At 44.3% G+C, this 17,063-nt stretch overlaps 1 protein-coding gene across 4 annotated transcripts in view; it reads left to right on the top strand.

Moving 5' to 3' along the window:
• The window catches only part of tpp2 (tripeptidyl peptidase 2), a 189,453-nt gene that overhangs the window by 92,941 nt on the left and 79,449 nt on the right, over window positions 1–17,063 (top strand). For all 4 annotated transcript variants that reach the window (XM_038818140.1, XM_038818141.1, XM_038818143.1 and 1 more), the window contains exons 14-15: window positions 10,608–10,765; window positions 12,333–12,409. In XM_038818140.1, the coding sequence (XP_038674068.1) occupies window positions 10,608–10,765; window positions 12,333–12,409 (235 nt within the window). The remainder of the gene's footprint in view (window positions 1–10,607; window positions 10,766–12,332; window positions 12,410–17,063) is intronic.

Here is a 17,063-nt window from a genome sequence, read left to right as displayed (position 1 = left end):
GTGGGATCATTTAGCTCTGTCCATCACTTGCTGCTAATGCTGTTTGGCACGCAAGTAGTCCTGTGTTGTAGCTTCACCAGGCTGACACCTCGGTATGCCTGGTGCTGCTCCTGGCAAGCCCTCCTGCACTCTGCATTGAACCAGGGTTGATTCTCCAGGATTAGTGGTAATGGTAGAGTGGGTAATAGGCCAAGCCATGAGGTTACAGATTGCAGTTGAGTACAGTTCTGCTGTTGCTGATGGCCTACAGCGCCTCTTGGTGCCCAATCTTGAGTGGCAATATTTGTTCGAAATCTGTCCCGTTCAGCATGGTGGTAGTGCCATACAACATGATGGAGAGAGCCTCATTGTGAAGACAGGACTTAGTGTCCGCAAGGACTGTGTGTATGGTGGTCATTTGTACCGCCACTGTCGTGGATGGATTAATCTGCGGCAGGCAGGTTGGTGAGGATGCGGTCAGGTATATTGTTGATTCCCTCGCAATCTGCCACAGACACATTCTAAGTTGTTGGGTCACTTAGTCTTGGGACATTGAAGTGCCCAATCCAGAGTGCATTTTGTTCCCTTACTACCATTGGTGTTTCCTCCAAGTGGTGTTCAACATGGAGTAGTAATTATTCATCAGCTGGGGTATGTGTTGCTGTATACCACAGTGCTGTCACCTCTACTGGGTCTGTCCTGCTGGTGGGACAGGACACACCCAGGGGCCGAGGTGGAGATGGTTGACCGCTTCAAATTCCTAGGTGTGCACATCACCAAAAACCTGTCCTGGTCCACGCACGTCAACTCTACCACCAAGAAAGCACCACAGTGCCTATGCTTGCTCAGGACATTGGGCATGTCCACACTGACTCTCACCAACTTTTACAGGTGCACCATAGAAAGCATCCTATCTGGCGACATCACAGCTTGATATGGCAACTGCTCGACCCAAGACCGCAAGAAACTTCAAAGAGTCGTGAACACAACCCAGTCCACACAAACCTACCTCCCATCCATTGACTCTATTTACACCTCCCGCTGCCTGAGAAAAGCAGGCAGCATAATCAAAGACCCCTCCCCTGGCTTATTCACTCTTCCAACTTCTTCCATCGAGCACGTGATACAATAGTCTGAGAACACGCACGAACAGACTCAAAAACAGCTTCTTCCACGCTGTTACCAGACTCCTAAACGACCCTCGGTACGAATGACCACCATACACACAGTCCTTGCGGACACTAAGTCCTGTCTTATGGAGGTCTTATGGACTGACCTGATTAATACTACACTCCTGTACGCTTCACCCAATGCCGGTGTCTATGTATTTACATTGTGTACCTTGTGTTGTCCTATTATGTATTTTCTTTTCTTTTCATGTACTAAATGATCTGTTTGAGCTGTTCGCAGAAAAATACTTTTCACTGTACGTCGGTACACGTGACAATAAACAAATCCAATCCAATGGTGATGTTTGTGTCTAGGTCTATCTGTATGGTATGATTATGTGAGTATGACTACATCAGACTGTTGTTTGACTTGTCTGAGACAACTCTCACAATTTTTGCATAAGCCCCCATAATCTCCACAAGGTAGACTTTGCAGAGTCACATGGGCTAAATTTGACTGACGTTTAAGGTGCCTAGATTAATAGATAGAACAGTACAGCACAGAACAGGCCCTTCGGCCCTCAATGTTGTGCCGAGCCATGATCACCCTACTCAAACCCACGTATCCACCCTATACCCGTAACCCAACAACCCCCCCCCTTAACCTTACTTTTATTAGGACACTACGGGCAATTTATCACGGCCAATCCACCTAACCCGCACATCTTTGGACTGTGGGAGGAAACCGGAGCACCCGGAGGAAACCCACGCACACAGGGGGAGGACGTGCAGACTCCACACAGACAGTGACCCAACCGGGAATCGAACCTGGGACCCTGGAGCTGTGAAGCATTTATGCTAACCACCATGCTACCCTGCTGCCCATAATGCCGGGTGGTCTGTCCAATTTCATTCCTTATCGACTTTCTAGTGGTTTGATGCAACTGAGCAGCTTTCTAGGCCAGTTTAGAGGACATTTGGAGTCACCACTGTATGTGGAACTGGAGGTCAGGTGGCAGAGTACCTTCTCTAATGAACATGTGTTTTACAACAATCAACAAATGGTTTCCTGGCCACCATTGGACTTTTAATTCCAAATTTATATTAATTTAATTTAAATTGCACCATCTGCCATGGTGGATTGAGATTTGCCTCCATTACCCTGGGTCTCTGGATTAGTCCGGTGACAATACCACTACCCCCGATGAAATTAAGATGAGCATTAATATTTCAAGATTGGTGACTAAAATAGCTTGTGGGCAGGATAAAGCTGAGGCTTCAAATTCTGTTTTTTTTTAACTAGATAAAGAATATGAGGAACATGGGAAACATCTTTCTTTAATTAAAAACAGCCAAATGTTGAAGCTGTTGTTGACGTTCAATTTGTATAAATTGTGCTAACGATAGACAATCTGATGTATCCCACAGATATTAGCCATATATCCAAGAATGCGAGACATCTGCATGGATTCATAATTACTAAGTATTTATTGACTAAAGAGAGTTATGAAGTCCAGAATGATATATTATATTGCAAATGCATAGAGAAAGGAAGGCTTTAGTTCAACACTGTGGTGTTTTAGTTTGTGCACATTTCTTTTTCGCAGAGGTGGATGACACAGTAGCACAGTGGTTAGCACTGTTGCTTCATAGATCCTGGGTCCCAGGTTCAATTCCCGGCTTGGGTCACTATCTGTGTGGAGTCTGCAGGTTCTCCCTGTGTCTGTGTGAGTTTCCTCCAGGTGCTCCGGTTTCCTCCTACAAGTCCCGAAAGACGTGCTGTTAGGTAATTTGGACATTCTGAATTCTCCCTCTGTGTACCTGAACAGGCACCGGAGTGTGGCAACTAGGGGCTTTTCACAGTAACTTCATTGCAGTGTTAATGTAAGTCTACTTGTGACAATAAAGATTAATATTATGATTATTGTAGTCCTGAAAGAGAAAATCCCACAGGCAATCAATTGATACAGAAGCCACGATGCTTAACTTGAATAACGTTATTAATCACATCTTTCTTTTTAAAAATGGGGAAATAAATACGCAAACTGGAAAACAATTAAACTCTAGCCTCTACTCTTTCTTATTTGATAGTTACATTTTGTCTCCTTTGACAATCCTGATTATTTTGCTGCCAGTCTGCGCTCAATAAAATTTGAGACAGATTTGCAGGTATCAATTATTGTTTATTTTAACCAGCTAGCTGGGTGACTCACTCTATTGCGAGAGCAGAACACCACCAGTCTCCTGCCTTTTCAACAGCCAGAGTGCCGGACAAAGGAAAAACATCTCATTTCATATACATTCAAGTTGCATCAAGTTTCACATACATACGACCAAATAAGGTAACGGTACAAATGCAAAGCTCCCATAGGCTTTCCCCACATTCCTTAACCTGGCCTGAGGCCCCTTTTCCCAGTATCCTTGGCAACAAAGAAATGGTCTTAGTGACTGCCCAACCCCCTCTTCCTGCCTTGATTCCCAGTTGATGTTTAAAAGTCCACTAACCTAACTCCTTATTCTACTGCAGTAAAATCTTACTCCTAACTTGGCCTAACTACCCATTATGCCTTTCTGTTCATTTCCTCATTCCCTCCTTTTATCATTTCATGATAACCTATTGGTCCAATCCCTAGCTGTGCTCAGGATTCCCCATTCGCAGAATTCTGCTGAGACTGCCCGCACACAGAGGGGCAGGGGACTGTGGTAGGGACTAGAGTCCCGATAGCGATTTGGCGGGGAAATGGAGGTGACAAAACATTGGTCGCTGTGCCATTAAAGAAGTAGTATCCTTGATCCGTATACAGGCTAGCATCACAATCAGCATATCGGTTGAGCAGGACTCCCCCAGTAGACCAGTTTATCCAGCTTTGGAATACCCATTCGGCCTTCCTAGCAATGCAGAAAGCCCTAGTTCCCACAGTGATATGAGAGACATTCGCCCAGCCACAAAGCTGAAGGCCTGCCTTCAGTGGGACACAAGTGGCGTTGTAACAGACACATTGACCTGATGTCAGGGTTATGCGACACTTCCGATCAGTACAAGTGGAGAACAGACATGTTATATTCATTTCTATCTCTACCAGCAAACAGCCGTACCCCTCACTGCTGTAATAATTCTCGTACGACCGGGAATCTCTATAGGGAGTGAAGTGGTTCGGTATATACGCCCTCCACCGTTGAAGCTTATCATACTGTGAATGGGAGTCATACCAAGGAAGGGGAAGGCAAATAGCTGGTGGGGCCGAACCCGGATCGTAAGGAAGAGTAACTTGCTCGGGCGGTGGCTCGGAACTCTGACAGTGAACCACCGTTTTGGGGAGTTCCCCAAAGCGGTGAGACGGAAAATAACCTAGAAACCGATGCAGGGTTCAGGTAGCAGACAACCGGTCCCTGGCCATATACGCGGTGGTAGATTTGGTTGAAGAGATTCATGCTGCCCAGGTTCCCTTCGTTCTGGGTCCTAAGTGAAGTAAGTATACCTCCTGATAACCTGCATTCTCGTCGTGCCTCCCTTCTTACTCGTTCCGTCCTCTTGCTATTCCTCCTCTCCCCCTACAACCTTTTCCTACCCCCTCCACACAGTCTGATTTTACCTTTATGGCACCAGTCTTATCACATCCAAAATCAAATGTACATTTACTCCAAAACAAGGCAATGTCCATGCAATGTTCCCTTCCCAACGCCGAGACCGATATAATTGTTTCATGAGCCCTTCATTGTCCTTTAACTTGATAACCTTCCATGAGTCCATACTATGCCCTCGTATATGAGGGCATCGGAGAACGTCACCTCTGCATAAGTGAAAGGTCCTTGTAGTTTGGTCAGGATTACAGGTATAGATGGTGTTCCAAGTGAGGCAAAGCCGAAGAAAGCACAGGTGGCCCGTATCCAATCCGTCCTGCTCCACACCTCTAAAATTGCGCTGGGGAAAGGAGGCAGGTTGGTGACCGACCATTTTTCAGTGGTGGAGGTAGACCCAGCACTCCGCCCCTCCACTTTAACTGCAGCGGGGGCGGTAAGGAGAACTTGGAAGGGCTCCTGTCACTGTGGCTCCAACCCTTTCCGAGCCCAGTTCTTAACCATGACATAACTACCAGGCTGCACTGATGTTTCATTTTTCAAGCGAGCTATGTAATGGGGACGGTGACGGGTGAGCCGCTCGAACCTGGCTATGGAGTTCTTTGAGGGCTTTAATGAGGGCTAAACATAGTCCTTTCTTCAGTCATATGGTGAAACTGGACCAGTCTTGGAACAGGCAGGTTCCAGGGTGTTCTAATGGGCCTGTCATAAAAGATCTCGGCAGGAGAGAGCCAGGCCGATCCCGCATGTGTAACCCACAGCTGGAAGAGGGCAACGGGGAGCAACTTAAACCATGTCCACTCGTAATTTGGCCAAGTTGGTTTTGAGGGTCTGATTGTGTCTCTCAGTCAAGCCGGCCATCTGTGACCAGTATGCACAGTGGAACTGCTGGCGTATGCTCAACCGGGAGTAGAACTCCTCGTTAATCTGTCCAATAAAATGGGGCCCGTTATCAGAACTTCACTGAGCCGGTATTCCATACATAAACACCTCATCACATTTTTACAGCCTCTGGCTCTCCGTCCAGCTTCCTTCTCGTGTGATGGTCACCAGTAACGGGATGTCATCTTGGTGAGTAATGATGGGCCAAGCCTATCGGCATCATTCGAACCATAGCCATCTTACAACACACATTAAGGCATCCAATGATTATACAGTATACAATTATCAAAACAAGTATTATCAATCCATGCATCAGGTAAAGCCCCATGACCAAGCTATGAGAGCTAACTCTGAGCTGAATCCTGCTGTCGGGTTTATATCCCTCTTCTAGTTGTACTGACTAGCAACTATCCCTCATCCTTGTCATTCATATGTACATGTCATGATTTGTAAACTGTACACGGAAATCAATGGTAAATGCATCCATCTTGCAGACCAGTGTCGATAGATCCTTTGTGTTGTGCTTTCCTCAAGTCCAATCACCGTGAACCATAGCTGTCGCCGCTCAGGAAGGTAACACAATAGCTATGTCCGTGTGTCCCACTACCTCCAAGGCATCTGACTACCTTGGGGTAGCAGCACCGTAAAAGCTTCCTCATGTCCCTTAGAAACAGCACACAACTCAGTCCATCAGCGACCAAAAGATCTTTATCCCTCACTGGGTTTTTTTTTAATGTAGAAAGTGCTTTTCGTTTCTCATGGGAATGGTAAATTATGATATCATGTATTATCCACTGATTATCTTGCTTTATTAATTGCAGGAGCTTCAACTGATCCTGTTTCTATTCCTGACTTCCTTACACTAACGTCGAACATTATACTGAACCACGTAGCCTGCCAACCCTGGCTTACTTGAGACAATAGCTCAGTTTTCTTCAAACCCCTTTTGTCCGTTATCATTTTCCTTACAGCATGAAGTGTATACTTGCCATTATTCGTTTTTTTTTAAATAACAGCACTCGCACATTTAATACAGTTAACTTTTTGTGGTTACAACCCAGTTGAATCCATACATAACAGTCCCTAAGAACTTACAGGACATTTTGTCTGTAATGACTGTTATACTCTCCAATGCTATATTGGTTACAAATTTCCCCTCATGGAGCAAGCTGCCAAGGTTCTTAAACTATTGTCATTTAAAATACGGGGGTTCCTCGTCAGTCGCTGCTGTCTGCCGAGACCCTTAATAACTCCACCGCGTAATACGCCCTTCCTGGAGACCACAGATCACCCATCAGCTAACGTCCAGCTAGAGATGTCTGACCCGGAGGTTTCACTATTTAGTAATAATTTGATATTTTGAATTGTTGTTAACCCATAAGGTTTTTCTTCCGGGCTCTATCATTTAATTCCCTCAAATATGTAGCCAATTGTATCATTAGTTTTTTTCCCATACTGTCTGAAACATTCTTCTCCAGAGTGTTGTTCAGGTTCGTCATCTGTATTATTGTTGCTTCATCTGAAACCCAAATGAACAGGTCAAAGGCGGAGTGGGCCCTATTTCTTGATTTGTATCTTCCTATCCTTGCTTGGATATTCCAGAAGTACCCTCTCCAGGACTTTCGGATTTCCATTGCCACCATTCCTCTTTTTTTAACTCAGTGATTCAATCAGGTCGAAACTTTCCCTGATACATTTCGGATATTGCTACTGCATCTACTTCAATGTTTTTAATTCTGATTGTGACAGGATTTTTTTGAAAGCTAAGTTCCGAACATGACATTTTCACTGTATCACCTGTCCAATCGATGCTGCTAACAGGTTTCAATTCACTGGCATCCTGACACCCATACCCAAACATTCCTTTTTCCCCTTGTCCGAGCGGTTGGGGGATATGATCTATCCTGTGGCATGGCATCATTGCAGTGATACAGTCTCTAAGCACTGTTAGGCTAATTTTACGTCCCCAGGTCATCACAAACTTCAATCACCAGTATTGCTTGGAGCCGAAGCATTTCCCCATTTTTATTGTTCTAAATGCAATATCAAATCGTCTGACTACGCTGTATCTGTCATTCTCCTAGGTTTCATATGATTACTCCTTGACCAAACTACTGGGCTACAGGATGTGCCACACCTTTGACACGATGTTTCATTATGTTCACAATGAATCATTTTAAACTGGGGACCAATTCTCTAATTCAACTTCCCCTGTGCTTCTATCAGCTGTGATTAAAAGTACAATTTACTTTTGCTGCTCCGAGGAAAAAGAGGGCCTGCATACTCTCATGACCATTCTTCCATCGGTGTCTCAAATACCCCAAAGTTCTCATGATTTGCTGAAGTCCGTTTCGTGAAACAGGCGCTGTGATTCTAGTAACTTTCTCTCTCATCCCAACACTGGCCTCCCTGCCTGCCTTTGACACTGAATACCCTGAATAGCCGACTTCGCTCCTGCCAATCTGGCATTTCTTTAACCCTGTTTTAAATCCTACTTCACTAAGTGTTTTAATAATTTTGGTCACTCTTTCAACATGTGTCCTCCTGATCATCATCTCTAATTAACACAAGAATATATACGAAAGCCAAATCATGTTTAATCAGCTCCCTTACTATTGCCTGAAAATGGTTCAGGGAATTAACATATCCTTGTGGCAATTTACAGTATACATAATGTTTAGTGCCAAAGGTATTGCTAGTTTTGCTTTCCTTATCTCCTCTAGTTATCAATTGGTGGTTATATCTTAATTTTTTCTTTTTTTTGCATTGATTTTTATTAATCTTTCCCTGCCATCAGATTCTCATTTCCTGATACTGCAAGTAATACTCCTAATCTAAGCTCCGGTCCCATATCTTTATTCCTTAAAGGTCCATCTGCAATGTAGTCCAAAAAAAAAAATCCATAGTCATTGCTGTATGAAAATCCCCAATTAGTGAATTTGATGTGTAGTGAGTTTCCAGAGAAAATACTGCAATCTCTACAAATTTGGAACACACCGAACAAAATTTTTAATTGTAGGTACATCATGGCTACCTCTAACAAAGGAGCACATGGCGCACACCGAATGCCTAGTCTTCACATTTCAATTTAGATTCCTTTGTTCTCTTGTTTCTTAATTAATTTTTTTAGCAGCCAAGACTATGCCGAGTTGAAACTAATCATTTACAAATCCCAATTTATACATTTTGATTTTGCTTTTTGTTTACTTCCTGAGAATTATGTTCTAATTAATTCCCACAATGTTAATCATTATTACTGATTTTCTAAAGAACTTTCAAATACTTACCCCGTTTTAAATCGCACTTTAATAGCCGAGTATACCTCCTAATTGATGTGCAACTTCGTTTTGCAAAACACAACATTTTAAAAACTAGGAATACCAGAGAAATTCCTATTAAACGGACTCATTCATTCGTTGGAGATCTCCACTCAAACAAAAGGAATTGAAATCATTATACTTTCATTCATCTCAACCAACCGAACAATAAAAGTTTGAATTTTTCAAAGAAACCAGAATAGAATTTTAGCAAATCCTGAGAGCTCTCCGATATGGTTCTAAACATCGCAAGTCTCTGGTTCCCCCTAGTGGCCATTCATCTCCCAATTCTTTGTTTCACTCAAAAAAAATCTCCCAACAATAAATTTTAACTTAGCCAATTCTAATTGTACAGAATTAAATTGTCCCCAGAACATTCCATCAGCGGTCTTTACTGAATTGTCTCTGTGACATTCCATCAACCCGTTAAAGACCTTAACCGAATTAAAGTGTAATTTAATATAACCAATTTTAGCCAATTCTAATTGTACGGAATTGAATTGTCCCCAGAACATTCCATCAGCGGTCTTTACTGAATTGTCTCTCTGACATTCCATCAACCCGTTAAAGACCTTAATCGAATTAAAGTGTAATTTAATATAACCAATTTTAATTTTCAACTCTCATGCAACTGACTGACTAGGCAACATTCCAACAGTCACCAGCTGAATTGTTACTCCGTATTCACTCAATCATGTTCAACCCCTCAGCCGTACCTGCATCGACTGAAATTAATTCTTATCATCCGCCAGACTGACCTTTGATTTCGTCGAGACGATCTTGCCTGATCAAATGAGAGTGATTAGACTGTAATCAGAATACGAAAGAGAGGTAAATCGACATGGCAATTTTCCAGCTACTCATATCGTGGGCCCATTTCCTCTTTCCCCTTCCGAGATCAGTCCAATTCTGATATCGCAGATGAGAGGTGATCATCTGGAGAAATTCTGGGTTTCGTCACCAAATGACAATCCTGATTCTTTTGCTGCCAGTCTGGGCTCAATAAAATTTGAGACGGATTGGCAGGTATCAATTATTGTTTATTTTAACCAGCTAGCTGGGTGACTCACTCTATTGGGAGAGCAGAACACCACCAGTCTCCTGCCTTTTCAACAGCCAGAGTGCCGGACAAAGGAAAAACGTCTCATTTCATATACGTTCAAGTTGCATCAAGTTTCACATACATATGACCAAATAAGGCAACGGTACAAATGCAAAGCTCCCATAGGCTTTCCCTACATTCCTTAACCTGGCCTGAGGCCCCTTTTCCCAGTATCCTTGGCAACAAAGAAATGGTCTTAGTGACTGCCCAACCCCCTCTTCCTGCCTTGAATCCCAGTTGATGTTTAAAAGTCCACTAACCTAACTCCTTATTCTACTGCTGTAAAATGTTACTCCTGACTTAGCCTAACTACCCATTATGCCTTTCTGTTCATTTCCTCACCTTGAGACACAGCTTCACCTCAATAACAGAATAAGACATTACCTGGTAGATCAAGAGTCTATTTAAAGCAGAGTATCATATGAATAATCTGAGTCATTGCATAGGCGATTCACTAGCATGTGTGTATGCTCATGCACATATATTGGAGCTATCACACTCCAGACATTTCATTTTTTTAATAAAAGGCTCATCAAAGATGTACGGCTGTACATCCCTCTTACCGCAATGTAGTTGGATAGAATTTAAAGCACAGAACTTGACTTTAATGATCTCTTTTCAAATTTTAATTTTTTGTAGAAAACTCGGCACGAATATCTCTACAGCTTCACTTAGCATTAACGTGCAACGCGTCATGGATTCAGTGCCCTAGTCACTTGGAGCTGATGAATCAGTGTAGACATATAACCATAAGAGTGGATCCACGTGGCCTTCGCGAAGGAGTGCATTTTACTGAGGTATCTAGTACCAGATAATGGCTTTATTTAGGAAATAGACACAATGGGCAGGATTCTCCGAGCCCCCGCCGGGTCGGAGAATCGCCGGGGGGTGGCATAAATCCTGTCCCGACGCCGGCTTTCGAATTCTCCGGCGCTGGGGTTTTGGCGGGGGTGGAAAATCACCTCGCCGGTCGCTGACAGGGGTCCCGTCACCCCCCCCCCCCCGGCAATTCTCCGGCCCGCAATGGGCAGAGCAACCGCACGTTTTCGGCTGGTCCCGTCGGCGTAAATCAAACTAGGTCCATACCGGTGGGACCTGGCTCTGCGGGCGGTCTGCAGAGACCTGGGGGGGGGGGGGGGAATCTGGCCCCGGGGGGGGATCTGGCCCCGGGGGGTGCCCCCCCGGTGGCCTGGCCCACGATCGGGGCCCACCGATCCGCGGGCGGGCCTGTGCCGTGGGGGCACTCTTTCCCTCCGCGTCGGCTGCTGTCAACCTCCGCCATGGCCGGCGCGGTGAAGAACCCCCCCTGCGCATGAGCTGGGAAGACGCCAGCACACGCTGGCTCTCCCACGCATGTGCCAACTCGCGCCGGCCGGTGGAGGCCCTTAGGCGCTGGCTGGCGCTGCGCCAACCCTGCCGGGTAGGGGAGAATCCTGCCCTATTTTTTTGCTTAAAATATTTTTATGCTTGTTTTGCCATAAAGTAACTATTTGAGAAGTTGAATTTATATTTTGTGAAGGGGACGAGAAGCTGACCTCCGTCAGGCATAAAACAGGCAGCATCGGATTGGCTGCCCATTATATACCCTAATATTGAACTCAATGAAGAGGAAAATCAGATGGGACGTGTAACAAGTGGTTTTCCACCCCTACCGTTTTACACCTCTGCAAAAGTCAAAAAGCTACAACCATTATTTTCCTGCAGTGAAATTTATGTTAAAGATTTCTACAGAACAGGTTTAATTTTGAATTTTTTGGAAGTGCAACTTATCATGACCATGAGACATCTGGGTCTGCCCGATGGTGCAGTGGTTAGCACTGCTGCCTCATGGCGCTGAGGACACAGGTTCGATCCCGGCCTGAAATCACTGCCTGGAGTTTGCACATTCACCCCTTGTCTGCATGGGTCTCACCCCAACAACCAAAAACATGTTCAGGGTAGGTGAATTGGCCATGCTAAATTGCCCCATAATTGGAAAAAATAGAGAATTGGGCACTCTAAATAAATTTTAAAAAGTACATGAGACATCCATTTTTGTTTGACATGTAACCCAGAAAACTGCAAAAAAAAAACCTCTTTGCTGTGCAGTTATATAAGAATTCAGAATAAAGTTAAAATCGATTAATCGTGCAGAATAACAGAGAACCAGAAATTGTGTTCCCCCAGTGCACAGAAAAATATTTGTTTCCGTGGTCGTGCTGCGTTGTGCAACTATTATGAAATGCTTACCAAGTTCTGTTTAGGTTTAATGTTTTAGTTTAGTTAATTATATTTAAATTTTTTGAATGCAAACAATGTAATAATACACCATGGCATTGTATCAGACATGATTTGGTTATTTTACTATTTATTCATTTATTTCAGGTTTGTGGGTATGACATCACTGCTCCTAATGCAGGTCCTTTATTTAGACTTCCAGTAACTGTCACAGTACCATTAAGGTTAGTATTTATTGATTTGTTTTCCACTATGCCCTTGAAATTGGCTTGAACTCACAACCTTCTGATCCAGAGAGAATACAGCTGCTGAGCTAAGGCTGACACACAGACTTTATAAACTTAATGGCCAGAATCTTCTAGCCCTTCAGGCCAGTGGGGTCAGAAAGTCCTGTCGACGTGTATGAAGCTTTCAATGGCTCGCCGGCCCTGCTACGGGTTTGCTGGAAAGTTGCGGCCAATGTTTCTGAGCTGCAGCCTGAACCTGGCGAGCATGTTCTAATGTGTAAAGTTCAGTGCCTGTCAAATTCTCAGTGACTTTTAGTGCAGACTCGTAGGGCGGGTTTCTCCAGTAATGGGGCTATGTCCACTGGCCCGAATCACTCCGGAATTTTTTCTAGAAAGTCCAGGGTGATTTTCCCCCCCCCCCCAAACCAGGACGGCCACCACAGCCGCAACTCCGAGCTCCCGCCAGGTGAAACCATACGTGAACCACGGGCGGGGACTCGGCTGGTCATCCACAGAGAATTGCCGTGGGGGCCTCTTTCAACGGCCCCCGACTGGCAGCGATTCTCCAGTCACCAGAGAATTGTGGGAAGGCATTGCGGGTCCGACGCCCCATTCTCCGCCCCCACGCCGTGTGCAATTGTGGCGCAGAGCTCGGAGAATCCTGGCCATAGATCCTGCCTTGAATAGACAGGTTGCTTTAAATAGCTTACTAACAGAGCACTAGATTACATATTCTGTATTATTGTGCTCTTACTGTTACAATACAGTTTGCCATGGGAGATTTACATTAACATCAATCTTCCAGTTGTGGGAAATCAGATCAGATAGGGTGATAATCAGTCGGCAAAAAGGCTGATTGGAGCAGGAGGATGCGGGCTAGCAGACAGATGAAGTTTTGGACAAGATGCAGCAAGAAAAGGGACATTGAGGGTGGGGCATCAGAAGGAAAACTAGTAAACCGACAAATGGGCTGCCGTGCAGACGTTCTCAAACCTAAATTTGTGATTGTGGGAGTTCCACAGCAATTACATGACTCAGTGAGCAAGAACGTAGCGTCTCTCTGATGTTGGGTAACACAGAGCTTGAATATTACTGAAAAGAGAGACATAAGAACATAAGAACTAGGAGCAGAAGTAGACCGTCCGGCCCTTCGAGCCTGCTCCGCCATTCTATAAGATCATGGCGCATTCTCGCCATATCCCATAATTCCTTTATTTTTCAAAAAAACATCTACCCTATCTTTAAATATATTCAATGAAGTAGCGTCTACTACTCCTTTCGGTAGGGAATTCCATACTTTAACCACCCTCTGGGTGAAGAAGTTCCTCCTTGATTCAGTCCTAAATCTGCTCACCCTAATCTTGAGGCTATGCCCTCTTGTCCTACTTTCACGTACCAGTGGAAACATCCTTTCTACTTCTATCTTATTCATTCCCTTCAAAATTTTATATGTTTCTATTAGATCCCCCCTCAACCTTCTGAATTCCAGTGAATATAATCCCAATCTACTCAGCCTCTCCTCATACGATAACCCCCTCAACTCCGGAATCAGCCTAGTGAACGTCCTCTGCACCCTCTCTAGTGCTAGCACATCCTTTCTCAAGTGTGGAGACCAAAACTGCACACAGTACTCCAGGTGTGGCCTCACCAGCACCTTGTACAACTGCAACATTACCTCTCTACTTTTAAACTCAATCTCCTTCGTAATGAAGGACAAAATTCCATTTGCCTTCCTAATTACTTGTTGCACCTGCAGACCAACCTTCTGTTACTCATGCACAAGTACACCCAGGTCCCTCTGCATTGCAGCATGCTGCAGCTTTTTACCATTTAAGTAATAATCAGTTCTATTGTTACTCCTACCAAAATGCATAACTTCACACTTATTGACATTATACTCCACCTGCCAGACCTTTGCCCACTCACTCAATGTGTCAATGTTTCTCTGTAAGGTTTTACAGTCCTCAGTACACTTTGCTCTGCCGCACACCTTCGTGTCATCTGCAAACTTGGATAACTTATACGTAGTTCCCAACTCCAATTCATCTATATAAATTGTAAATAATTGTGGTCCCAACACCGATCCCTGAGGCACACCACTCGTCACTGATTGCCAGCCAGAATAGCACTCATTTATTCCCACTCTTTGTTTCCTGTTAGACAACCAATCCTCTATCCATGCTAGTACTCTACCCTTAACATCATGCGTCCTTATCTTATGCAGCAGCCTCTTGTGCGGTACCTTGTCAAAGGCCTTTTGGAAATCTAGGTACACCACATCCACTGGGTCCCCTTTGTCTACCTTGCTCGAAATGTCTTCTTAAATTCCAAGAGATTCGTCAAGCATGACCTGCCCTTTATGAATCCATGCTGCGTCCATCCAATGGGACAATTTCTATCGAGGTGCCCTCCTATCTCTTTCTTGATAATAGACTCAAGCATCCCCACGACCGAGATTAAGCTCACCGGTCTATAATTCCCCATATTTTGTCTACTTCCCTTTTTAAACAGTGGCGTCACATTTGCTGTTTTCCAATCCTATGGCACTGCCCCAGTGTTCAGCGAATTTTGGAAAATTATCGCCAGTGCATCTGCTATTACTCCAGCCATCTCTTTCAGTACCCTGGGATGCATTTCATCAGGGCCAGGAGACTTATCTATCCTGAGCTCCATTAGCTTGCCCAACACTTGCTCTTTCGTGATAGTAATAGTTTCCAGGTCCTCACCTACCTTCTTCTCTCGGTCAATTGCTGGCATGTTATTAGTGTCCTCCACTGTGAAGACCGATACAAAATATTTGTTCAATGCCTCCGCCGTTTCATCACATCCCATAACTAAATGACCACTCTCATCCTCTAACGGACCAATGTTTACTTTAGCCACTCTTTTTCGTTTTATATAATTATAAAAACGTATTTTTATTATTTAAAACTGTGCCAGTTTTTTTTCGTGTTCCCTCTTACTTTTCTTTATGGCTCGTTTCGTGGCTTTCTGCTGACCTTTAAAGTTTTCCCAATCTTCTAGTTTCCCGCTGATCTTGGCCACTTTGTAAGCCTTCTCTTTCAATTTGACAGCCTCATGTATCTCTTTAGACACCCATTACCTCTTTTCTTACAATTCTTCCTTCTCACTGGAATATACTTTTGTTGAGCACTATGAAATATTTCTTTGAAAGTACTCCACTGCTCCTCAACTGTCCTACCATAAAATATTTGTTTCCAGTCTACTTTAGCGAGGTCCTTCCTCATTCTATCGTAGTCCCCTTTGTTCAAGCATAGGACCCTGGTATTGGATTCTATCATCACACTCTCCATCTGTATACTAAATTCAACCATGCTGTGATCACTCCTCCCAAGAGGATCCCTAACGATGAGGTCATTAATTATTCCTGCCTCATTACACAGGACCAGATCTAGGATAGCTTGCTGTCTCGTCGGTTCCATTACATATTGTTCCAGAAAACTATCCTGGATACATTCAACGAACTCCTCTTCAAGGCTGCCCTGACCGAGATGATTTGACCAGTCTATATGCAGATTAAAATCTCCCATGATAACTGCTGTACCCTTTTCACAGGCATTAGTTATCTCTTCATTTACTCCCCGTCCCAGTGTGATGCTATTATTGGGTGGCCTATAGACTACGCCTATCAGTGTCTTTTTCTTCTTAGAATTTCTAATTTCTACCCAAATGGATTCAACCTCATTCTCCATAGAACCTATATCATCCCTCAATGCCACCCTGATGCCATCCTTGATTATTAGTGCTACTCCACCTCCCTTACATACCTGTCTATCCCTCTGAAACGTCTGGTACCCCTGGATATTTAACTCCCAGTCGTGACCATCCTGCAACCATGTCTCCGTAATGGCTATCAAGTCATATTCATTCACGATGATTTGTGCTGTTAATTCATCAACTTTGTTACGAATGCTACGAGCATTCAGGTAAAGTGCCTTAATGCTGACTTTCTTATCATTATTAGAGAAATTGGACATCATGAGAGGTCCTAAATTATCCTTCCTTTTTGCTTCATTCCTAGTCTGCCTTGAACTTAAACCCACCTGGACACATGCTAACCTGTTGCTTATCCTTCCATTTAACTCCCTACTGCCTGTCGCTTTCCCTTTCCCTGCCCCCCGACTCAGAAGTTTAAAGTCCTACTGACCACCCTATTTATCCTTTTCGCTAGAACACTGGTTCCAGATCGGTTCAGGTGGAGACCGTCCCAACAGTACAGATCCCCCCGGTTCCAAAACTGGTGCCAATGCCCCATGAAATGGAATCCTTCTTTCCCACACCAATCCCTTAGCCACGTGTTTACTGCCCTAACTTTCTTTTCCCTATGCCAATTAGCACGTGGCTTGGGCAGTAATCCGGAGATTATGACCCTCGAGGACCTGTTCTTCAATTTCCTTCCTAGTGCTTGATAATCCACAAACAGGTCCTCCACCCTAGCCTTGCCTATGTTGTTAGTCCCAACGTGGACCACAACAACTGGATCCTCCCGCTCCAGTATCCTTTCAAGCCGGTCGGAGATGTCCCGCACCCTGGCAGGCAACACACCATGCGGGACTCCCTATCCGGCTTGCAAAGGATACTATCTGTCCCTCTAATTATAGAATCCCCTATAACAACTACTTGTCTTTTT

This window comes from Scyliorhinus canicula, chromosome 14 (assembly GCF_902713615.1).
Source record: "Scyliorhinus canicula chromosome 14, sScyCan1.1, whole genome shotgun sequence".
Taxonomy (NCBI): Eukaryota; Metazoa; Chordata; class Chondrichthyes; order Carcharhiniformes; family Scyliorhinidae; genus Scyliorhinus; species Scyliorhinus canicula.
This window is presented reverse-complemented; position numbering and strand designations above follow the sequence as displayed.